Source organism: Saccopteryx bilineata, chromosome 10, assembly GCF_036850765.1.
Source record: "Saccopteryx bilineata isolate mSacBil1 chromosome 10, mSacBil1_pri_phased_curated, whole genome shotgun sequence".
NCBI classification, from domain to species: Eukaryota; Metazoa; Chordata; class Mammalia; order Chiroptera; family Emballonuridae; genus Saccopteryx; species Saccopteryx bilineata.
The window spans coordinates 47,547,323-47,570,662 of record NC_089499.1 but is presented as its reverse complement, the minus strand read 5'-3'; the positions used below and the strand labels follow the sequence as shown (position 1 = coordinate 47,570,662).

General features: G+C 48.6%; 1 protein-coding gene across 1 annotated transcript; it reads right to left on the bottom strand.

The window, feature by feature from the left end:
* Positions 1-768: 768 nt before the first annotated feature.
* Positions 769-22,479, bottom strand: EFCAB12 (EF-hand calcium binding domain 12; the record flags this gene model as incomplete). Its single annotated transcript, XM_066244317.1, has 8 exons — positions 769-1,027; positions 1,727-1,783; positions 4,947-5,106; positions 10,512-10,725; positions 14,492-14,685; positions 18,039-18,195; positions 20,202-20,387; positions 22,018-22,479. Coding segments are annotated over 8 exons (1,689 nt in total), but the record flags the coding sequence as incomplete, so codon positions are not given.
* Between the last annotated feature and the right edge of the window lie 861 nt (positions 22,480-23,340).

The window sequence follows — 23,340 nt, the reverse complement described above, 5'->3', positions numbered from 1 at the left end:
TGGCAAACAGAATTGAGACTAAAACCCCATTGTGTCTGTGACTGCACCACACTTCAAGAACCCTGCTTATCCTGTGGTCTGTAGAAAGTCATATGGGATGTGGAGTGTGGGAGCACTGTGTTAATAGCTCCCCACATGATATGTGTCCTAAAGGAAAAGGTCTTGATGGGATCAGATGGGTTAATCAGGCAAAGAGCTCATGAGCTGGACAGCATGCTTCCAATTGCAAAAGAACCAAGAGATTTGGAAGTAGTAATTCAATGGCTCAGTTTTGAGGAGATGAGGGACAGTTTTGAGGGGATGAGAGACATGGTGTTTCTGAGAGGAGGGTTCAGGGCTCCCTGCACTGCTTGCTGCTTCCCCAAGAGCACTGACATCTCAGGATGAGAGGCTGCAGGTGCCATGCAGGTATACGTCAACACCCTAGGGAATGTGCCTGCTGTAGTACCTCAGGCTCAGGACCCCAGCTTTTCTGACCACCACTCTGGCCACAACTTCTGAGCAAGAAATCACGTCAGCTGGATCAGAGGTGACGTAAGAAAAACTCCAACTTGATTTGTTTCAAAAGGCCAGGGAAACACTAACGAACTGCACCTCTTTCCCTAGACATATCTGCCTCTAAGACCCTGGACACCTTTGCTCTAGAGAAAGCTAGCCCCAGGCCATCCTACTAAAAGGATTTATTTTGTCTGGCTTTTTGACACTCCTGGTGTTCATGGCTCTGGGTTCAGCCTCAGGATAGCGGAGTCTGACAACACCTGAGTCACTCTAGTTGATGTGGTAGACCTTAGGGGCATCGTAATAGGCACAGGTCATGTAGTTCCCATTCCTAATGGGCCACCAGTGGTTGGAGTGGTAGGTGGCTGAGTAGGCATGGGGCGGCTGTTGGACACAGCTGAACAGTGCCAGGCTCCGGTCCACAGTCACAGTGGGCAGGTAGAGCTGCAGCTTGTCCAGGAGGTGACCTGGCCAGAAGAAATTGGGATGGGTTTTCTGTGAACCATTGGGACTCTTGGCCTTCAGCTTCCTGTAAAATGAGAAGATACAGGGAAGGTTGTCATAGTAGACAGGCCAAGGCTGGGGTTCCTCAGCAGAGCAAACCAACTGTGACCATAGAGGAGATATAGTATTGTGCTAAACGCTCCAATATCTCAGTCTTTACTACAGTTCCATGTGGTAGGTTCTGTTACCTTATCTACCTGACCAGTGAGGATCCAGAGGCCTAGAGAGGACAAGTCATTTCCCCAAGGCTACACAGTGACTAAATAGAGAGCACAGGCTTGACTCCCAATCTGCTGACTCTTAAACCCAAACTCTTAAGAGTATACTGTCTAATCTCTAGAAGCTTTTTAATGTGGTGTTCAGAGTTCAGCCTCTGGAGCCTGTGTAGTGGATTGAATTCCTGCTTCACATCTTTAACAGATGGGTGACTTTAATAAGAAATTAACTTTTTGGTATCTCAGTTTTCTCTTTTGTAAATAGAGTATGTTGAGAGTAACTTCATAGAGTTATTGAGAGGATTTAAATGAGTTAACACATGGAAAGCACCAGAGCAGAGTCTGCCTGGTACTCTTAAGTTTTTTCCTTCCTCTCAGCTCCTGGGCACTGAGCTCCAAACGCTGTGCTAAGAGCACCATGGAACATGCAGAGTCCAGGCATCTCCACAGAGTGAGACTAGACCTCTGCCCACATACCCCCCTTCCAGAGATAGGTAATTGCTACAGACCTGGTGAATTCCTCAAATTCCTTAAAGTGTACTCTCTTAATTTTCTTTGGCAGTTTCCTGGTGGATAAGAAAGAGGTACTGTGTCAGGAGAGTGGAAATCCAGGTTGGTGGGACCCCAGGGATGTAGATTGGGAGCCTCAGGGATGGGCCCATCTCTGAGTCCAAACCAGAGTTTTGAAAGGAGAATTTTTTCTATCTGGGCTGGGGCCCCGATTCTGTCCTCCCATGCTCCAGTGGAACATGTAGTGGGCTTGGTTCAGCCAGGCCTGGGCTCATCACCTGGCTGACTGGGTGACTCTGGGCAAGTCATTTCCCGTTTCGGAGCCTCAGGTTTCTAATTTCCCAGAATAGAAAATAGTTATGAGAGACGCTTAACAATCTGAATCCTTGGCTAGCTATGAGAAATGCTCAATAATCTGACTCATTTTTAGGTCCCTGGCTTCCACTTCCCCTGCCAGGGCAGAATCCAGCCTTGGAGATAAGGATGGTAAAACTAACTCTCTAGACCCAAGGCCTGGCAGACATCACTAATCAACTACAGCTCTCTTTCCCAGAAAGCCTGCTTTCAGCCTCAGAATCTTACGCGACACAGTCTAAGTAGCAGCATGAAACCAATGCCCATCCCTGCCCAAGGTGACCTCTCTTTATCCTTTATAGCTGTGGCCTACGGAAGCATGGTTCCCACCTATGTCCTAGGCTCCCGGTTCAGGAATAATTGGTGCCAGCCACCTGGGGGCTGGAAGGCAGTCATTAAGAGATCAGAAAGAGCCCTCTAGGCCAATACCATCTGTGTGGCTCAGCTCAGTTCTTCCCAACCAGAGTTACAGACAGACCCTACCTGCAACCTAGGCCACTCCTGTGCTTGAGAACATCCTGACAACTACATCAATCATTGCTCAAGTACCAACTATCTGCCAAACACCGTGCTAAGAAGTTTACATGCATTTCTTCTCTTGGTCTCATTGTATATGGTAGGAGTTTTGTATATGTCCACCTCACAGATAAAAATCCTGATGCTCAGAGAATGAAGTAACTTGTCTATTTTGATCTGCAACTTGTCTAATTTCCACTCAGCTCTGCTGCATCCCATCCCAGCCCTTCTGGCCATACCAGCCCAGTGGGCAGCTGACAGGGATCCAGAGTATAGGCAGGTTTTGTACGCCTCCCCCTTGTGATATCCAGCCAGCTGCCCCTCCTGTTCCCACGCGGGCCCCATCCCTCTGCAGTTCTCCAGTCTACAGTCACCATAGCTGCTGGCTCATCATCTGCCCTTGCTTCACCTCCTTCCAAAAAAGGACATTTTCTCTTCTCTTCTTTGTTTCTTTCTTTTTTGTTTTGTGACAGAGACAGAAAAAGAGAGAAACAGAGAGGGACAGATAAGCACAGGCAGACAGGAAGGGAGAGAGATGAGAAGCATCAATTCTTCATTGTGGCTCCTTAGTCTCCTTTGTTTCTCAATGATTGCTTTCTCATATGTGCCTTGACAGGGGTGGGGGAGGCTACAGCAGAGCAAGTAACCCCTTGCTTAAGCCAGAGACCTTGGGGTCATGTTTATGATCCTACACTCAAGCCAGTGACCCCGCGCTTAAGCCGGATGACCCCGCGCTCAAACCAGTGACCTCAGGATTTCGAACTGGGGTCCTCCATGTCCCAGTCCTACGATCTATCCACTACACCTAGTCAGGCCTTTCTTTCTTTCTTTCTTTCTTTCTTTCTTTCTTTCTTTCTTTCTTTCTTTCTTTCTTCCTTTCTCTCTCTCTCTCTCTCCCTCCCTCCCTCCTTCCTTCCTTTTTTTTTTTTTTTTTTAAGTAGAGGAGGGGTGATAGTGAGACAGACTCCTGCATGCTTACCGACTGGGATCCACCCAGCAACCCCTGTCTGGGGCAGACGCTTGAACTAATCGAGCCACTGGCTGTGAGAGGAGAAGAGAGAGGGAAGTGGGAGAGGGAGGGGAAGAGAAGCAGATGGTTGCTTGCGTCTGCTGTGTGCCCTGACTGAGGATTGAACCCGGGATGTCCATATGCTAGGCCAACACTCTATCCTCTAAGCCAGCCGGGCAGGGCCTTTTCTTTTTTTATTTTATTTTGAGAGTACATTCATTAAAGTTGGGTACAATGAAACAGGAAGGGCTTAGGGTAAAAGAAGCAACAGGAGAGCCTAGGCAAGGCTGCTTTGGCTCACTGGAAAGTCAGAGAAAAGAAGGCCTTGGAGACAGGTTCAAGAAGTTAGCCTAAGATGAGCTGCCACTTCCCACTGCTCCACTGGTTGCAAGCCTTGTGGAGTCCCATAAGTTTAGGAAATGCATGCCTGAGAGGGAAGAAAGGTGTAGGTGTGCTCCTGTGAAGGAGAGCATGCCCTGGGTTAAGAAGTATATTTTCTGGCCCTGGCCAGTTGGCTCAGCAGTAGAGCAATCGGCCCGGTGTGTGGAAGTCCTGGGTTTGATTCCCAGCCAGGGCACACAGGAGAAGTGCCCATCTGCTTCTCACCCTTCCCCCTCTCCTTTTTCTCTATCTCTCTCTTCCCCTCTTACAGCCAAGGCTCCATTGGAGAAAAGTTGGCCCGGGCGCTGAGGATGGCTGCATGGCCTCCTCCTCAGGTGCTAAAATGGCTCTAATTGCAATGGAGCAACATCCCAGATGGGCAGAGCATCGCCCCCTGGTGGACATGCCGGGTGGATCCCACTCGGGCACATGCGGAAGTCTGTCTCTCTGCCTTTCCACTTCTCACTTCAGAAAAATACAAAGAAAAAGAAAAGAAGTACATTTTCTTAGAGAGGACTCGACCTGAGGATTAGAGATAGTACCCAGTGCAGTTATTTTCTCCTCCCAGGGGCTACAAGCCCCCTTCATGCCAGAGGTGGGCAGGAGAAGGGGCTGCCCCCACTATGTCCTTTGTAGTGTCCCTGACATTGGGCCTGTAATTGGTAAAGGGGCCTCTGATTCTCTAAGAAGTCTTTCTTTTTAATCTTTTCCAGAGAGCTTGAGATCATGTAGAATGTGGCCAGGAGGATAGCTGAGTAAGAATGAGATGTGGCGGCTCTGGACCTCAGACGTATGCTAGGGGTGACACCAGGGACTAGCCAGGCTGTGCAGACTCAGTTGGGCATGCTGGGTTAGGACAGAGACACTGGTACAATGTGACACCCCAAATCTGTCAGCATGTCAGCTTCTGTAGCAGGGCAGGAGGCAGAGGGAAGGGGGAAGGGGGTGAGATACTCAGCTTGTCAGTCTTCTTAGCCATAGACTCTTCGAAGCCCATGGACTTGAGCAATGCTCGAGTTGGGATGAAGGCATTAAAGTCTGAGTAGTAGCCTCCTGGCTGCCGGATTGGGCGCACCTGATCGTTCTGGAAAATGATCCTGTCCCCAGGGTACAGGAGGGCTGTGAGGAGCAAGAGAAATGTGGCCTGTCAGCCCAAGACCCCTCCCCACCACTGAGGCTTTGGGGCAGAGGGGAGCTTTAAAAATAATAAAGTCACATTTTTTTGTTTAAAAATATTTTTTCTTATATATATTGTTTACCTTTTAATTTTTAAGTGATTGTAGATTCAAAGCAAATGGCAAAAGTAGTGCAGAGGGTCTCTTAGTCATAGCATATACAGGTGTACCTCCTTTTATGGCACTTTGCTTTGTTACGCTTCACAGGTGGTACTTTTTTTTTTTTAGCAAGAGACAGAGAGAAAAAAAAGAGACAAAGAGTGACAGATAGGGACAGACAGACAGGAAAGGAGAGAGATGCAAAGCATCAATTCTTGGTTGTGGCACCTTAGTTGTTCATTGATTGATTTCTCATATGTGCCTTGACCAGGGGCTTCAGCTGAGCCAGTGATGACCCCTTGCTCAAGCCAGCGACCATGAGCTCAAGCCAGCAATGTTGGGCTTCAAGCCAGTGACCCTTGGGCTCAAGCCAGCGACCATGGGGTCATATCTATGATCCCATGCTCAAGCCGGCAACCCTGTGTTCAAGCTAGTGAGCCCACGCTCAAGCAGGCAACCTCCAGGTTTCAAACCGGGTCCTCTGTGTCCCAGGCTGACGCTTTATCTACTGCACCGCCACCTGGTAAAGTGACAGGTGGTACATTTTTTTTTTTCAAAAAAGTGAAAAACGGCCCTGGCCGGTTGGCTCAGCGGTAGAGCGTCGGCCTGGCATGCGGGGGACCCGGGTTCGATTCCCGGCCAGGGCACATAGGAGAAGCACCCATTTGCTTCTCCACCCCCACCCCCTCCTTCCTCTCTGTCTCTCTCTCTTCCCCTCCCGCAGCCAAGGCTCCACTGGAGCAAAGATGGTCCGGGCGCTGGGGATGGCTCCTTGGCCTCTGCCCCAGGCGCTAGAGTGGCTCTGGTCGCGGCAGAGCGACTCCCCGGAGGGGCAGAGCATCGCCCCCTGGTGGGCAGAGCGTCGCCCCTGGTGGGCGTGCCGGGTGGATCCTGGTCGGGCGCATGCGGGAGTCTGTCTGACTGTCTCTCCCCGTTTCCAGCTTCAGAAAGAATAAAAAAAGAAAAAAAAAACAGTGAAAACCAAAACCTTCCACAAGTAAAAAAATTATGACTAGCTTTATTGGGATACTCGCTTTAATATGGTGGTCTGGAACTGAACAGGCAACATTTTCAAGGTATGACTGTAACTATAGTGCAAGATCAGGAAATGGAGTTGGTACCATACTGCTAACTGCACTAGAGACAAGGGTGTTTATTACAAGATTGGCAATGGTCCTGGGCTGGGGTGCGATTAGGATGGAGCATGAGGCCCCACACCACACTCTGCAGGGAGCCTCCCAGTTAGATTGCCAGGAAGGGGGAGGGGAGAATTCACCCAAGACTTCACTAGATTCACTTAGACCTAGTTGATGGCAGTTTTCTCCTTGCTTAGAATTAGTTTTACAGATAACCTTGGGAGAGTTTTCTTTTCTTTTTTTTTCTTTTTTTTTCTTTTTTTTGTATTTTTCTGAAGCTGGAAACGGGGAGAGACAGTCAGACAGACTCCCGCATGCGCCCGACCGGGATCCACCCAGCATGCCCACCAGGGGCGACGCTCTGCCCACCAGGGGGCGATGCTCTGCCCCTCCGGGGCGTCACTCTGTTGCGACCAGAGCCACTCTAGCGCCTGGGGCAGAGGCCAAGGAGCCATCCCCAGCGCCCGGGCCAACTTTGCTCCAATGGAGCCTGCGGGAGGGGAAGAGAGAGAAAGAGTGGAAGGAGAGGGGGATGGGTGGAGAAGCAAATGGGCACTTCTCCTGTGTTCCCTGGCCGGGAATTGAACCCGGGACTTCTGCACGCCAGGCCGACGCTCTACCACTGAGCCAACCGGCCAGGGCCAGGGAGAGTTTTCTAAGAAGTGCAGTACATAAGAAACACTGGGCCAAAGTCTCCATCTTCCTGCAACTATGGAGCAATGTTTGTCCTAAGATGGTGACACTTGAAGAGTTCAAGAAAAATTGCTGTAAAGTTACACTCCTGATTATTAATGTTGGTTATTTGTGGGGTGGGCAGGGATTATGCAGGTGAGAAAGGAGAATAGGGAAGAGGATATGCAGCATCAGCGTTTTTTAAAAGGCATATAGGGGTTTTGTTTGTTTTTTAGTCAGAGAGACAGAGAGAGGGACACATAGGGACAGACAGACAGGAAAGGAGGGAGATGAGAAGCATCAATTCTTTGTTGTAGGACTTTAGTTGTTCATTGATTGCTTTCTCATATGTGCCTTGACTGGGGGGCTCCAGCTGAGCCAGCGACCCCTTGCTTAAGCCAGCGACTTTGGGCTTCAAGCCAACAATCTTTGGGCTCAAGCCAGTAACCATGGGGTCTCTGTCTCTGTCACAACACAACACAACAAAACAAAAACAACTACATTTAAAAATATATACACATGACTTTAAAATGATTACATAAATAATTTTGCATTAATGGAAAAGAAAAATAGGTTTGTGAGAGAACAGTCACTAAAATATTAGTAGTGGTTAACTCAGGCTGGAGGGGGATTTTTATTTTTATGTTTTCAAAAATATTTAAGTGAGCAAATATTATCTAATAAAATAAGGGGGAGAAAACAATGAAGCTATATTCCCTGGGGAGAGAGGAAGTGCCTCAGTGTTCTAGAATCCTGGCCCATGAGCTTGAGACGTGGAGTTTGAGCTCGCCAAGTTCTAGTCTAGAACACAGACTTGGAAGTCCCGGCACTTGTGCTTCTTTGTCTATAGCAGAGCAGGCATCTGTCATAAAGACAGCCACCATATAGTGGCCAGGACAGTGGGACTTGTTCTAGAAATCCCATCTAATGACAAAACAGGCTGAACTCTTCTTCCTCTCTTCTCCCTCCTTCTTCCCAGGGTCCCCACCACAGGCCTCAGTGGCTCTAGTCAGAGATGGACTAGAGCAGCGGTTTTCAACCTGTGGGTCGCGACCCCGGCGGGGGTCGAACGACCAAAGCACAGGGGTTGCCTAAAGCCATCGGAAAACAGCGGTTCTCAACCTGTGGGTCGAGACCTCGGCGGAATATGTATTTTCCGATGGCTTTAGGCGACCCCTGTGTTTTGGTCGTTCGATCCCTGCCGGGGTCGCGACCCACAGGTTGAGAACTGCTGGATTAGAGTCTATTCCATCTACAGATGCTCCTGTGTGCCCATGAATGTGAGATCCTGGCAAGAGGGAAAGCTCACAGACCCGGGAGCTGGCAAAAGCCAGCAGTGGAGAGAATCAGTAGGGCCTTCATATTCAGGCAGGGACAAAGAATCCACATCCGGAAGGAAGACCTGACCCACAAGAGTAGTTCAGGGTGCATGGCAAGCCTGCCTACGTTTCAGAAGACAGCTGCAGCTCCACCACTAACCAAGATGAGGGGTGTGAAGGATCAGGGAAGACGAGGCTCCCTGAGGAAGAAAGGAGAAAGATGATTTGGTGAAAAGTCAGGGCCCAGAGCTGCAGAATCTCCCGTTTCTGCCCTCCCAGCCCAGGCAGTAGTAGCAAGTGGACACCAAGCAAGGATGTACAACACATACAGGAGACAGTGGCCATTTAGGTTGTTTTTTTCCTTGAAGGCCCTTGGCTACATCCTCCTGGATAGACCTATATATTATGGGCTGAATTGTGTTCCCCCCAAATTCATATATTGAAGCCCTAACCCTCAGAACCTCAGAATTTGTATTTGGAGAACAGGCCTTTCAAGAGGTGATGAAGCTAAAATGAGGCTGTTAGGGTGGACCCAAATCCAACCTGACTAGAGTCCTTATAAGAGAAAATTTGGACACACAGAGAGACGCTGGGGCATGTGTGCACAGAGAAAAGGCCATGTGAAGAGGCAGCCATCTGCAAACATGGGATTGAGGCCTCTGAGGACACCAATCCAGCTGGCCCTTTGATGTTGTATTTCTGGCATCCAGAAAATAAATTTCCTGTTGTTTAAATCACCAAGTCTGAGGCTTTTTGTTGTTTATTTTGGGGGGTTATTTTTTGTTTGTTTGTTTTTTGTATTTTTCTGAAATGAGTAGCAAAGGGAGGCAGACAGACTCCCGCATGCACCTGACTAGGATCCACCCAGCATACCCACTAGGGGGTGATGCTCTGCCCATCTGGGGCATTGCTCCTCTACAACCGGAGCCATTCTAGTGCCTGAGAGGGAGGCCATGGAGCCATCCTCAGAGCCTGGGGCCAACTTTGCTCCAATGGAGCCTTGGCTGTGGGAAGGGAAGAGAGAGAGAGAAAGGAGAGGGAGAAGGGTGGAGAAGCGCCTCTCCTGTGTGCCGTGGCCGGGAATCAAACCAGGGACTTCCACATGCCAGGCTGATGCTCTACCACTGAGCCAACCAGCCATGGCCACTCTGAGGTATTTTTAATGGAAGCTCTAGCAAACTAAAACAAGAGTCTTATACATTTGGCACTTGTTTCCCTTCCTCTTGGGGAAAAAATGGAAATAATCTATTGTGACTGTTAACTCTTGCTCTTGGGGAAGACACCAGTCTCTGTGTGCCCTTTCTCAGAGAACCTCATTTCCCAATATGGCTACAGCTTCTGCAAAATTCCTACAGAAAAACCTCTTCCCTCATGCAGTTTGCTTTTCATGTTTTTTAAGCACAGAGAGGAAAGGAACCTGCGCATTAAATTTATAAATTCATCAATTTGGGATGCCAGCATTGCTCTGTGATCATCAGGAGAATAAATATGTTGGCACTTTCTGCCCCTATCTCTCAGAAGCACACACTCTACCCAGAGATGTGGAAGATTCAGGTCTGTGTGGATGTATGAAAACATAATTCATAGGGTGGAACCAGTATGGAAAATTTAGTGCTGAGTCCTGTTGTCTGAGCAGAGAGCAAAGGTCCTCAGCAGAACCTGACTCTGGGTGCATTCCTACCTTACTGTTGCAGAAGAACCAAAAAAATGGAACGGGCCAGGCCCAGGGAGGTAGTCTCAGAAATGCCCAATACAGCATTGTGTGTCACTTATATCAAATCTCCCTCTTTGAAATTAGGATTGTTCCTTAATGCTCAACTTCAGGGCTTCCTTGCCCAGTATTCCTGTCCTTGGAGCTTTCTGCTCTAGAATGCCAGTTCATCAAGCTCAGATGGGGAACCCAGACCTCTAGGCCTGCGGAACTTGTGGACTCACAGGATTCTAAACTAAAGTTCCCCTCTAACAGCAAAACAGGCTTTATTATTCTTCCCCTCCTCCCCCTCTTTCTCCCCAGTGTCCCCACAACAGGCTACAGTGGCTTGGCTGGGTGCATGTCACTGGGGAGGGACAAATCTCAGGTGGACATCTGAGCATCTTTTGGGGTCAGTGACCAAGGCCCTTACCTTTTACAAGGATGTCCTCTGTCAGCGGGAGGCCATAGTACTCACAGACCTTCAGACATTGCAGGTAGACCAGAAAGTTGTCCCTGCGGTACAGGTTGATGAGCTCACTCATCTCCCCGCTGATGGTGGACGGGAGGCAGTGGCTGTCAAAGTGCTTATTCCCACTGCGCACCAGGCGGCACTGCTCCGTGTACTGGATGGAGGGGATCGCGAGCTGCAGAGAGATCAGCGGTTGGCACACACTTCCCTTCACCTTGCCTCTCTCCTCTTGGCCTGAAGGCTGACAGTCTACCTTTCCCCACGAGTCCCCTGTGAGGGGCACAGCAAAGAGTGCATGGTGGAACCCAAGTTCAGGTTCAGAAGTCAGTGACTTGAAAGAAAAGTCACACGTGGTCAAAGTTACCCTTGAAGAGCACTTGATGGTCAGTGCATGCGGTTCTGTGTGCACAGCCCCATGTACAGACAGATGTGCATGCCTGATTGTATAATATATAAGTAGGGAACAGTGCAAATGTTCCACACGTGTCCTACTGGAACATTACATTCAAGCGTTTGGCTGCATGAGAATTTAAATTAGGTGCAGCCACTTGTGACTTTGAAGTGGAAGCCACTCATTACAATGGCAGAGCAAGGTAGAAGAGGCCTGGGGAGTGTGTAGCCACTTTGAGCTTTCTTATTTATCTATTTACAAGGAAATAAAAATCTATCTTTTTAAAACTTCTAAAACCAGCCTGACTGGTGGTGGTGCAGTGGATAGAGCGTCAACTTGGGACATTGAGGTCCCAGGTTTGAAACCCCAAGGTTACTGGCTTTAGCATGGGCTCATCCGTCTTGAGTGCAGGCTTGCCATCTTGAGTGCAGGGTTGCAAGATTGAGCAGGGGGTCACTGGCTTGAGCGTGGGATTATCAACATGATCCCATGGTTGCTGGCTTGAACCCAAAGGTTGCTGGCTTGATGCCCAAGGTCACACTGGCTTGAGCCCAAGGTTGCTGGCTTGAGCAAGGGGTCACTGACTTGGCTGGAGCCCCCTGGTCAAGGCACTTATGAGAAAGCAATCAATGAACAACTAAAAGTGATACAACTATGAGTTGATGCTTCTCATCTCTCTCCCTTCCACACCCCCTTCTCTCACACACACAAACAAAACTAAAGCTGGAATCAGTAAAGTACAGCCTTATAGGTCAAATCTGGCCCACCACCTGTTTTTATAAATAAAGGTTTTTTTGTTTGTTTTTTTTTTTGTTTGTTTGTTTTTGTATTTTTCTGAAGTTGGAAATGAGGAGGCAGTCAGACAGACTCCCACATGCGCCCAACCGGGATCCACCCGGCATGCCCATCAGGGGGCGATGCTCTGCCCATCTGGGGCATTGCTCTGTTGCAACCAGAGGCCACAGAGCCATCCTCAGCGCCCAGGCCAACTTTGCTCCAATGGAGCCTTGGCTGCGGGAGGGGAAGGGAGAAAGAGAGAGAGGAATGAGAGGGGGAAGGGTGGAGAAGCAGATGGGTGCTTCTCCTTGTGTGTCCTGGCCAGGAATCGAACCCGGGACTCCTGCACGCCAGGCCAATGCTCTACCACTGAGCCAACTGGCCAGGGCCTATAAATAAAGTTTTATTGAAACACTGCTGCCCTCATTTGTTTAGATGTCTGTGGCTGCTCTTGTGCTCCAATGGCAGAGCTGACTAGTTGTGACAGACACAATAGGGCCCAAAAAGCCTATTTATTATCTGACTGTTTATCAGAAAAGTTTGTCACTCCTGATTCTAAGATTTTGGGGGTTTTTGTTTCATAACTAAATCAGATCTTAGTTGGTGTAGCAGTTACCAATACCAAACATTTTATTATATTGCTATATAAAACATTAAAATATACTTCTCACAAAAATTAGGGGATATTTTATAGTTTTATATTCATTTTGAAATATCCCCTAATTTTTGTGAGCAGTATATTTATCTATATATAGTATAATATTAATAATGTCTGCTTTCCTGGCTAGACTCTCTAGACTGGCAGCTTCTTTACTTTTTAATTTTTAAATATTATTTATTGATTTGAGAGAGAGAGGAAGGTGGAGAGAGACAGAGACAGACAGAAACATTGTTCTGTTCCTGTATGTGCCCTGACCTGGGATGGAGCCTGCAACCTTTGCATATTAGGATGGAGCACCAGACTGGCAGCTCCTTGGTGGCAGGGGCTGTTTTGTTGTCTGCAGCACCCAGAGAGTTGCCTGGTACATCATAGACTCTCAATAAATCTTTATTGGGTGAGGCTTGACCTGTGGTGGCGCAGTGGATAAAGCATCGACCTGGAAATGCTGAGGTCGCCGGTTTGAAACCCTGGGCTTGCCTGGTCAAGGCACATATGGGAGTTGATGCTTCCAGCTCCTCCCCCCTTCTCTCTCTCTGTCTCTCCTCTCTCTCTCTCTCTCTCTCTCTCTCTCTCTCTCTGTCTCTCCCTCTCCTCTCTAAAATGAATAAATAAAAAAAAAATTTAAAAAAAAATCTTTATTGGATGAATTAATTCAGGCAATCAATTCTTCCATTACTGGTCATGTATACTTAGTGCCATGCCCTATGCTAGGCTCTTGGGTGATAAAGATGTAGCCCTGGCCTAGCGTGCGGAGGACCCGGGTTCAATTCCCGGACAGGGCACATAGGAGAAGTGCCCATTTGCTTCTCCACCCCTCCGCCGCGCCTTCCTCTCTGTCTCTCTCTTCCCCTCCCGCAGCCAAGGCTCCATTGGAGCAAAGATGGCCCGGGCGCTGGGGATGGCTCTGTGGCCTCTGCCCCAGGCGCTAGAGTGGCTCTGGTCGCAACATGGCGACACCCAGGAGGGTCGCAACATGGCGACGCCCAGGATGGGCAGAGCATCGCCCCCTGGTGGGCAGAGCGTCGCCCCCTGGTGGGCGTGCCGGGTGGATCCCGGTCGGGCGCATGCGGGAGTCTGTCTGACTGTCTCTCCCTGTTTCCAGCTTCAGAAAAATGCAAAAAAAAAAAAAAAAAAAAAAAAAAAAAAAAAAAAAGATGTAGCCCTGGCCTGACCAGGCAGTGGCATAGTGGATAGAGCATTGGACTGGGATGCGGAGGACCCAGGTTCAAGACCCCAAGGTCTGGCCCTGGCCAGTTGGCTCAGTGGTAGAGCATCGCCCTGGCGTGCAGGAGTCCCGGGTTTGATTCCTGACCAGGGCACACAGGAGAAGCGCCCATCTGCTTCTCCTCCCCTCCCCCTCTCCTTCCTCTCTGTCTCTCTCTTCCCCTCCCGCAGCCGAGGCTCCATTGGAGCAAAGATGGCCCGGGCGCTGAGGATGGCTCTGTGGCCTCTGCCTCAGGTTCTAGAATGGCTCTGAATGTGACAGAGCGACACCCCAGAGGGGCAGAGCATTGCCCCCTGGTGGGCATGCCGGGTGGATCCCGGTCGGGCACATGAGGGAGTCTGTCTTCTGACTGCCTCCCCATTTCCAGCTTCGGAAAAATGAAAAAAAAAAAAAAAAAGACCCTGAGGTCACCAGCTTGAGCGCAGGCTCATCTGTTTTAAGCAAAAGCTCACCAGCTTGGACCCAAGGTCGCTGGCTCGAGCAAAGGGTTACTCAGTCTGCTTAAGGCCCACAGTCAAGGCACATGTGAGAAAGCAATCAATGAACAACCGTGTCACAACAAAAAACTGATGATTGATGCTTCTCATCTCTCTCTCCGTTCCTGTCTGTCTGTCCCTATCTATCCCTCTCTCTGACTCTCTCTCTGTAAAAAAAAAAAAAAAAAGATGTAGCTTTGGTCTCAGGATGTAAAGTCATAATTAAAGAGTGGGCGGAGGGGAACCTGATACTTTCATAAATGTTGTATCATTTCATCTTCACCAAGACCTTGTGAGGTTATCCAGATGAGGGAACACAGAGGTAAAGCACCTGCTCCCAAGACTTTCCCCAGCTAGCCAGTGTTACAGGGCAGGGGATCCGTCCTGTGTCCTCCCCCTTTGGTGGGGTACCTTGGTCCGCCGCTTCCTCTCCCGGTACCGCTTGCCAACTTCCTCCATCTCCTCCAGGGTTAAGGGCCTTGCCTCTGTCCGGTTATCAACCACAGGCACCGTCAGCAGGTCCATCTTGGGAGGCTGCGGGGCTAAATTCACCTTCTGCTTGCATGGACGTTGTGAGGAAACTCTGTGTTTGGCAGATCTATTATCTGGAGGGAAGAGACAAAGGAAGGAGGGACCGAGAGGGTGCCCAGCCATGGAATCCGTCAAGCAGTTAACCAATGTCACCAAGCAAGTGCTAGGTCATCTCTCTGCTTGTTTCGTATGTCCATTCAGTGCCATCTGAGATGCACCTTGAAGGTGCCTTTTCTCTCCATCTCTATTATGGCCTCCCTGGTACAGGGCACTTCCTTTCTCACCTGCACCTCTATTGCCATTCTCATCCTCTAGCATCCTGTTTTCACCAAACAACAGATAGGACCTTTAAAAGATATAAACCATATCACTTCATTTCCCCTGGTTTCCCTAGCACTTAGATTAAAACCCAGATCCTCTCCCTGGTCTGCAAGGCCCTGCAGGGCTCAGCTGACTGTCCCCCTGACCTACTCTTACTGCTCAACCCTCACTCACTCTACCCAGCCACCCTCATTTCTTTCTGTCCTCTGAAGACTTTCCTGTCTCGGGACTTTGCCTTTGCAGTTGCATCTGCCGAAGATTCCATTCCCCAGACTGGCTCCTCATCCCTCACTCAGGTGTCAGCACTGATGGCTGCTTTTCAGAGAGGCCTTCCCTGACCACTAACCCCTCATTCTGACCTATTTTCTTCAAAGCATTAATCATAACTGAACATCATCCATGGAAACTCATTGAAGGTAGGGGTGTTGGCTTCTTCACTGCTGTAGTCTCAGTTCCTAGAAGTTTCTGGCACATAGCAGGTACTCAACAAAGATCCAAATGAATAAGAACATCCCATTGTCCCTGCCCTGGTTCAGGCCTGCACTGTCCCTGGCTGAAATGAAATCCAGGCCCCGCCACCTTCTGGTTTTGAGACAGCGGACAGATGGTCAACCTCTCTGATCTTCAGTTTCCTCATTGAAAAGCTTGACTAGCATCCCTGATGTCCGGGACCTTGAAGAATAAATTAAGCTAATGCTGTGGGTAAAGCCATCCAGCATACAGAGAGTGCCTCAAAAGGCTATGTTGGGCAGATAAAATGTATTATGCTCACTTTGTTAAAGATGGCGCTGCCCACATGGAGGCTGTCACCCAGGTGATATTAATGTGTGTTGGGGGCGGGCTGTGGGCAGGCAGGATCCTTGTAGCCTGGGGTTTGGTTTTGGGATTAAGCCTTTCCCACCCTTTTTGATGTGGGGTGGTATAATCCCATCATGTCTCTGATAAGTGACTTTGTATTAGAGACTTCCCTATTTTGTATATTGGATTAAAGGTTATGAATCTACAGTATAAAATGAGGGCAGAACGGGAGCTTGCTCTCTTGGTTCCTGAGATTATCATTAGAGGAGAGAGCAGAGAGGAGAGCAGAAAGAGGCCATGTGGCCAGGAGAAGCAGCCAAGATGGCAGAGTGTTGAGTGAGAAGCCAGTTTGTACAGAGTTTGTGCAGGGAGAAGGAAGGAGATGGGGAACAGAGGTGAATAAATCTGGTGAGCTAGAAACCTTTGATTCTAGGAAACTCGGATAAGTCAGTAGCTTTGTGAGCACTGAATGTGAGTGGGTTTTGGAGCCCAGTGTGTGTTTTTACTTGCCCGCCGGGTGCAAGCTAGGATTAAAGATAATGGCCCATCAGTTTTTGGCTTTGTTGTTTCTTTACCGACTGTCCAAATCCAATGCGAACCTGCATGGGTCAGGGTGCTGTGATAGTAGCCCTGGCTACTGGCCTTACAGGCTACCATTGCCTGACCTGTGGTGGTGCAGTGGGTAAAGCCTTGATCTCGAATGCTGAGGTCGCCAGTTCACATCCCTGGGCTTGCCTGGTCAAGGCACATACAAGAAGCAACTAAAATGAGCTGATGCTTCCCCCTTTCTCTCTTTTTCTCTCCTTTCTCTAAAATCAATAAATAAAATCTTAAAAAAAAAAAAAGGCTACTGTTTTCTTTCTTGTGAGCCAGGTGCGCAGACTCTTGACACTGCTACTGCTCTGGGCAAAGCAAAAGACTCCCAAGTCTGCTTACCCTACTCACTGTGGCTCTCCAGGGAAAAAGGACTCAGCTATGCAGCTGTGATAGCACTATTTAAGCAAATACCCATTGCTTGGCTATTTACTGGGAAATAATCGGCCCTAAATACCTTTGCTGCAAATACACATTGTGGCATCGTGGCTTGTAGCCAACTACACAGATAAAGATCAGCTTTGGTAATTTATCATGAAAAGGTCAACAGAGAACTTAGGGCCCGCTGAGGGTGTGCTTGATGTGAAGGGTGTGGGAGGTGGTGACTGTGGGGGTGCTCATGTTCCCTGAGACTCTGTGAGGGCAGTGACCCTGCCTGGGAGGGAGGATGCCTCTGTCCAGTGGCTTGTTGAGACTAGAGGTCAGAAATTTGTAAGCTATGCTACGATTTAAGCTCCGGAGAACTGAGGAATGGATGGTCTAAGGAAGCTGCCTGTTGTCCCCTAAAGAACTGACCAGTGAGAACGTTGAGCACTCAGCCCAGAGTGACTGGGAACTCCAGAGGCCATGCTCCAAATCTTCCTCCATGTAAGGAGCCCCTTCCACTACCCACCTAGGGTTCTTTCAATGACCTTGGAGAGGACCCGGAGTTCCTCCTTCCCAAAGAGGTCTGAAATTAAATTCCTGCCAATCTGACAGGTAGGAGCAAAGAAAGATATGGTTATATTTAGGGAGGGCTCTGGAATGGGGGGGGGGGGAGGTTAAAGGAAGGCTTTAATTTATCTGTAGTTGTTCAATTTTCTTTTTTTTTACAACTAAACTATAAAGAAGCATGACACATCCTTATATTGTAACTTCATATCCAGAGCTATGTATGGCAAGTACATTTCTAATTTGCCTCTGGGCTTCATCTGGACAGAAATGGCTCCAGAAGCACATGGCTTGGCAAAGGAAACTTGAGCTGTATGTAACCTGTACAGCTGTGCACAGCAGCCTGCTACGACCTCTGAGAGTAGAATGCCACAGCAGACTTTCCAGTAAACTCTAATTATGTGCTAATTCTGGTTGCTAAACTTTAGTTAACTTTTTATCAATAAGGTGCGGATTAGTAATAAGAAGTTCTTGGACCCACATACAAATAGAAAGGCTTGGCATTTGGGTTCTCAACCTATTAAGTAGGCTGAAACCACTCTCTGAGAAACATCCTTTAAGGATAAGGGCTGGGCCCCTCCAGTTTTCAATGGACAAGGTAGCCTGGTACTCCAGAAAATACCCACTCCTTATTTGATCTCTGGGCCGGAAATTCCAGAGTCTTGGTCCCCCAACAGTAAGCCAAAGTTGGAGAACACACTCAAGGAATGAGCTAAGGCTGCCTCTACCCTGCTTGCTCCAAGGATGGGGAAGTGGAGGCATGGGAGTGACTTTGGATACATACAGTCCCTTAGGGTTGGCAGCGTGCTTCTCTGCTGGGCCAAAGACCACTCCTTGTAGTTGCTGGCCAGGATATCCATGGTGATGCTGTTGTATTTACCCAGAGAGCTGAGATAGATCACAATATCCTCTATCTCCTGGTTTCCCAGAGGGACTCCAACCTGAGCAGAAAAGAGAAGTTTCTGAAGTGGACAAGTTCCAATCCAAACACCCTACTAGGATGGCCAAGGCCTTGTCAGCTTGGTCCCACCTTTCAGTCTGGTTTTAACCACTCCTAGCTCATATCTGAGGTTTCTGCTGCAGGAGTGTAGGGCCCTTTCCTGCCTCTGAACACACCCTGTGCTTTCTTACCCCCCCCCCCCACACGTCTACTCAGATGTTTCTTTTTCGCTGCCTGAAAAACTATCCCTCCTTCAAAACACAGTCCAGTCTTGCCTGTGGTGGTGCAGTGGATAAAGCGTCGACCTGGAAATGCTGAGGTCGCCGGTTAGAAACCCTGGGCTTGCCTGGTCAAGGCACATATGGGAGTTGATGCTTCCAGCTCCTTCCCCTCTTCTCTCTCTCTCTCTCTCTCTCTCTCTCTCTCTCTCTCTCTCCCTCTCCTCTTTAAAATGAATAAATAAAAAAAAATTTAAAAAAAACAACACAGTCCAGATATGCCATCATCTTTGCAGAGTCTGTTACTTCTTACTCTGGCACCTGACTTCATACCGATCTCAACGCCAGCTTCCCCATGATGGGTGTGAGGAAGGACTTCACTATCTCCCATCCTTGCCCATTCAGGACTGAGCAAATTTGGAGGAGTGTAATGCTTGCCAGCCATATCAAATATTCAAGAAAAATGTTTTAAAGGAAATATAATTTTATTCTTCAGCTTCTTTAAACAGCAGTCATTGTTATTGAACTTTCTTAGAAAACTTTTTTTATATATTTTTTTATTTTTAACTTTATGCAGTTTTTTTTTAGAGAGAGAGAGGAGCAGAAAGCATCAACTCTCATATGTGCCTTGGCCAGGCAAGCCCAGGGTTTTGAACCAGCGACCTCAGCGTTCCTAGGTCGACACTTTATCCACTGCGCCACCACAGGTCAGGCTTACTAACTTTCTTTAAAGAAGACCAGAACTCTCCAAATATGAAAGAATTTCATGTTTTATCTTATTGGTTATGAGAATTAAAGACTTTATCTTTTTGTTGTTTTTAGTGCTTTGAAATATTCAGATAAGTATATGTCATAAAATGGTGATGTGAAAACATGGTGATTTAAAACCATAAAGGTGTGGCAGTCAGCTTCCTACAATTCTTTTATAAAGTATTTTGTATTTGAAGTATATAAAAACTTAATTCATTCAGACCAAGGATCAGCAAACTTTTTGTATAGAGGGCCAGATAAGAAATAGTTAGGCTCCATGAGTCATATGGTCTTTGTCATAACCACTCAACTCAGCCATCATAGCATGAAAGCAGTCCTGACAATCCATAGATGAATGAGTGAGGCTGTGTTCCAATAGAACTTTATTTACAAAAACAGGAAGCAAGCTGGATTTGACTCCTGCGCCCTAGTTAGCAACCCCCTGTGAAGACTAATAGAACCTTCTATAATGATGGAAATATTCTCTGTGTGGTCCAATAGAGGAATGGCTCACTGCATGTGACTATTGAGAACTCAAAATGTGGCTGGTAAACTGGATTTTAAATTTTATTTATTTATAATTAATTTAAATGAAGAATAGCCAGTGAAAGTGTGGTCCGTGGACCAGTACAATGGGCATCACTGGAGCTGCACAGAGAGGTACTGAGTCAGAGTATGCATTTTTAAAAGACCTCTATGTGATTCATGTGCCAGTGACAGTTTGGGAAGCTCTAGAAGGCTCCATAGGCAGGACTGAAGGCTTAGCAATCTCAGTGCTCAGTTCTGGGGTCTGATGGGCAGCTGGTTGGTTATAGGGTCAACTGCAGACTTTCTACTCAGGTAGGGCCTTTCAAGGTCAGACTGGTGCAGGGAGGTTTTTACAGGTCTGAAGTGGCGATAAGACCGATAGTTTGAGTTCCTTCAGTCTCCTTTTCAGTTGGTCCAGGAACCTGGGGTGGAGGCAGCAGCAGGGAGAAGGGTGGTACACAGACACCCTCCCCACTCTGGTCAGCCCAGAGGGAGCACGGGAGGCACTTACCGCCTTCAGAGCCAAAATGAACTCCTCCCTGGAGATCTTATGGTTTTTGCTCTGGTCCACCTTGTTAAATAGCTCCAGAATCTTGATCTTGCGGCTGCGCAGGTAGGAGTACAAGGCCAACAGGGAAGAGGGCTTGGGCAGTTGAAGCCGGGGCACTAGTTGGTGGGCAAGTCGGAGGTATTTCTTCTGAAAGAGGCAAGTGAGTGGGATAGAAGGGAGAGTTCAGGGGAGACAGAACAATGGAACATGACCCCTAGAGTTAGAGAGATATGGGAGACAAGGGCCGAGCAACTCTAAACAGCAAAATTAAATGCAAAGGGCCCTGGCTGGTTGGCTCAGTGGTAGAGCGACGGCCTAGCGTGCGGAAGTCCCGGGTTCGATTCCCGGCCAGGGCACACAGGAGAGGCGCCCATCTGCTTCTCCACCCCTCCCCCTCTCATTCCTCTCTGTTTCTCTCTTCCCCTCCCGCAGCCAAGGCTCCATTGGAGCAAAAGATGGCCCGGGCACTGGGGATGGCTCCATGGCCTCTGCCCCAGGTGCTAGAATGGCTCTGGTTGCAACAGAGCGACACCCCGGATGGACAGAGCATCGCCCTCTGATGGGCGTGCTGGGTGGATCCCAGTCGGGCGCATGCGGGAGTCTGTCTGACTGCCTCCCTGTTTCCAACTTCAGAAAAAATACAAAAAAAAAAAATAATAAATAAATGCAAAGAACATGAGATTCAGGCAACCGCGGAACAATTGCATTCTGCCACTGAACTCCTGGGAGACTTTGCTTGGCTGGGCCTCTATTTCCCATCAGAAACAAGAAGCTTGAACAATATGAGAACTAAAATTTTATTCTTTTCCACATCTCTCTTGTCAGACTAGTCATTATTATAATCCCACTGGGTTCTTAGTGCACCAAAATGCATGCTGGTCTGGAGTTAGATGGGGCTCCCCACCCCTCCCACCTCCTAGCCTTTGTTCCAGCTGGGCCTTCTGCCTAGAATACCTTTCCTTCTTTCTCTACCTGTCCCAATCCTCCTCCTCCTCCAATTTTAGGTGAACAGAGAAATTTAAAAATAACACTCCCTAATCTTGATGCAGCACTTGACAGTTTACAAGGGCCTTCCTGTCCCTTAGCTTATAGCTCCTCTGTGCTCCTGAAGGGTTGGAACCCACATCTATTCATGCCTGTAGCAAACTGTAGAGTCATATCCCTCCCAGGGCCCAGGGTGGTTTTAAGTTATAGCCACAAATTCTTCAACTCTTTCCCTTCCCCTCAAGTGTAGGCAATACTTGGTGACTTGCTTCTGACAAATGGAATATGGTAGAGGTAGTAGTGTGAAGCTTCTGAAACTAAGACCTTCTGAGATGGATTATAGAAGACACTGCAGCCTCCTCCTTGTTCTCTCTTGGACCATCCACTCTGGAGAAAGCTGGCTGCTATGTAGTGGGGACACTCAAGCAGCCCTACGGAGAGGTCCATGTGGCTAGGAACTGAGGCGTCCTGCCAACAGCCATGTGAGTGAGCCACTGGGAAGCAGATCCTCCTACCCTAGTCAAGCCTTCAAATGTCTGTGGCTTGGACCAACATCATAAGATGAAAAGACTGAGCCAGAGCTGCCGAGCTAAGCTCCTCCCAGATTCCTAACTCTTAGAAATAGTGACACAATAAGCACTTGCTGCTTTAAATCATTTTGGGGTATTTGTTATCAGCAGTAGATAACCTAATATACCTCCCTTTAAGGACTTCTGTTTGCTGCTCTGTCAAATGGGGTGAATGATCCCTATCCTGCCCCTAACATCCTCATTTGGCAAATAGGGCTGCCCACCTTGGTGGCTTTGGTGGTAGTTAGGGGGACCATCAGCTGGGCCTCAGGTTCCTTGCGGATCATGTGTAATAGTAAGATCTTGGCCTCTGAAGGAGTGAGGCTGGACTTGTTCTGCAGCCACCTGTCTATGTTGCCAAATGACTCCAGTTTCTGCCGAAACATCAACCTCTGCCTCAGCCAGGTTCTTGCATCCTCTGGTGGGTGTTGGATGTCCCCGGCTTCCAGAGCTTTGAAGTTGGGGATGGGTTGTGGGGGAGCCTGGGTTTGGGGCGTTGGATTGACGGGGGTTGGATCTTCCTTTTGAGGCAAGATGATGATCCGCCGACGGCTTTGAGGCAGGTGGAAGTCCTTCTGCTTGAACTGCTTGAAGCAGTGGGCAGTGACCAGTTCAGGGTTGAAGACCGGGTCCCTGCTGGTGTTTTCATCACCAACCATGGTCTGAGATTGGCAGAGCCCTTTGAGGGAAGAGTATTAAAAGGTGAGCTCCTTTCAGGAAGGATTAAAGGAGTCAAGAAGGAAAAACTTTAGCATAAGGCTGGGCACCAGGACACTTGGGTTCCAGGCCTGGCTTTATCATTGTCTTCCAATAATGACGAAAATGATTACAGGGGGTCCTCGGGTTAGGACAGTCTCAACATACGACATTTCAAGTTTATGACGTTCACTCCAATAAATAGTATAGGTAGAGGCCCTGGCCGGTTGGCTCAGTAGTAGAGCGTCGGCCTGGTGTGCAGGAGTCCCGGGATTGATTCCCAGCCAGGGCACACAGGAGAAGCGCCCATCTGCTTCTCCACCCCTCCCTCTCTCCTTCCTCTCTGTCTCTCTCTTCCCCTCCCACAGCCGAGGCTCCATTGGAGCGGAGATGGCCCTGGTGCTGGGGATGGCTCTGTGGCCTCTGCCTCAGGCGCTAGAACGGCTCTGGTTGCAACAGAGCAATGCCTGGTGGGCATGCCAGGTGGATTCCGGCCGGGCGCATGCAGGAGTCTGTCTGACTGCCTCCCTGTTTCCAACTTCAGAAAAATACAAAAAAAAAAAATAGTACAGATAGAATCACCTCCAGCATCTCCTGCATGTTCCTTAGGCAATTCTGATTCACCTGACCCAGTATCTCCAGCACCTTCTGCAGGTTCTCCTGCCTCTCCAGCTTCCTCCTCCCAATAGGTCACTCTCTCCAACCACAGGAATAAAGGTAAGAAATTGTTTTTTTGGGTTTTTTTTTTTTGCATTTTTCTGAAGCTGGAAACGGGCAGGCAGTCAGACAGACTCCTGCATGTGCCCGACCGGGATCCACCTGGCACGCCTACCAGGGGGCGATGCTCTGCC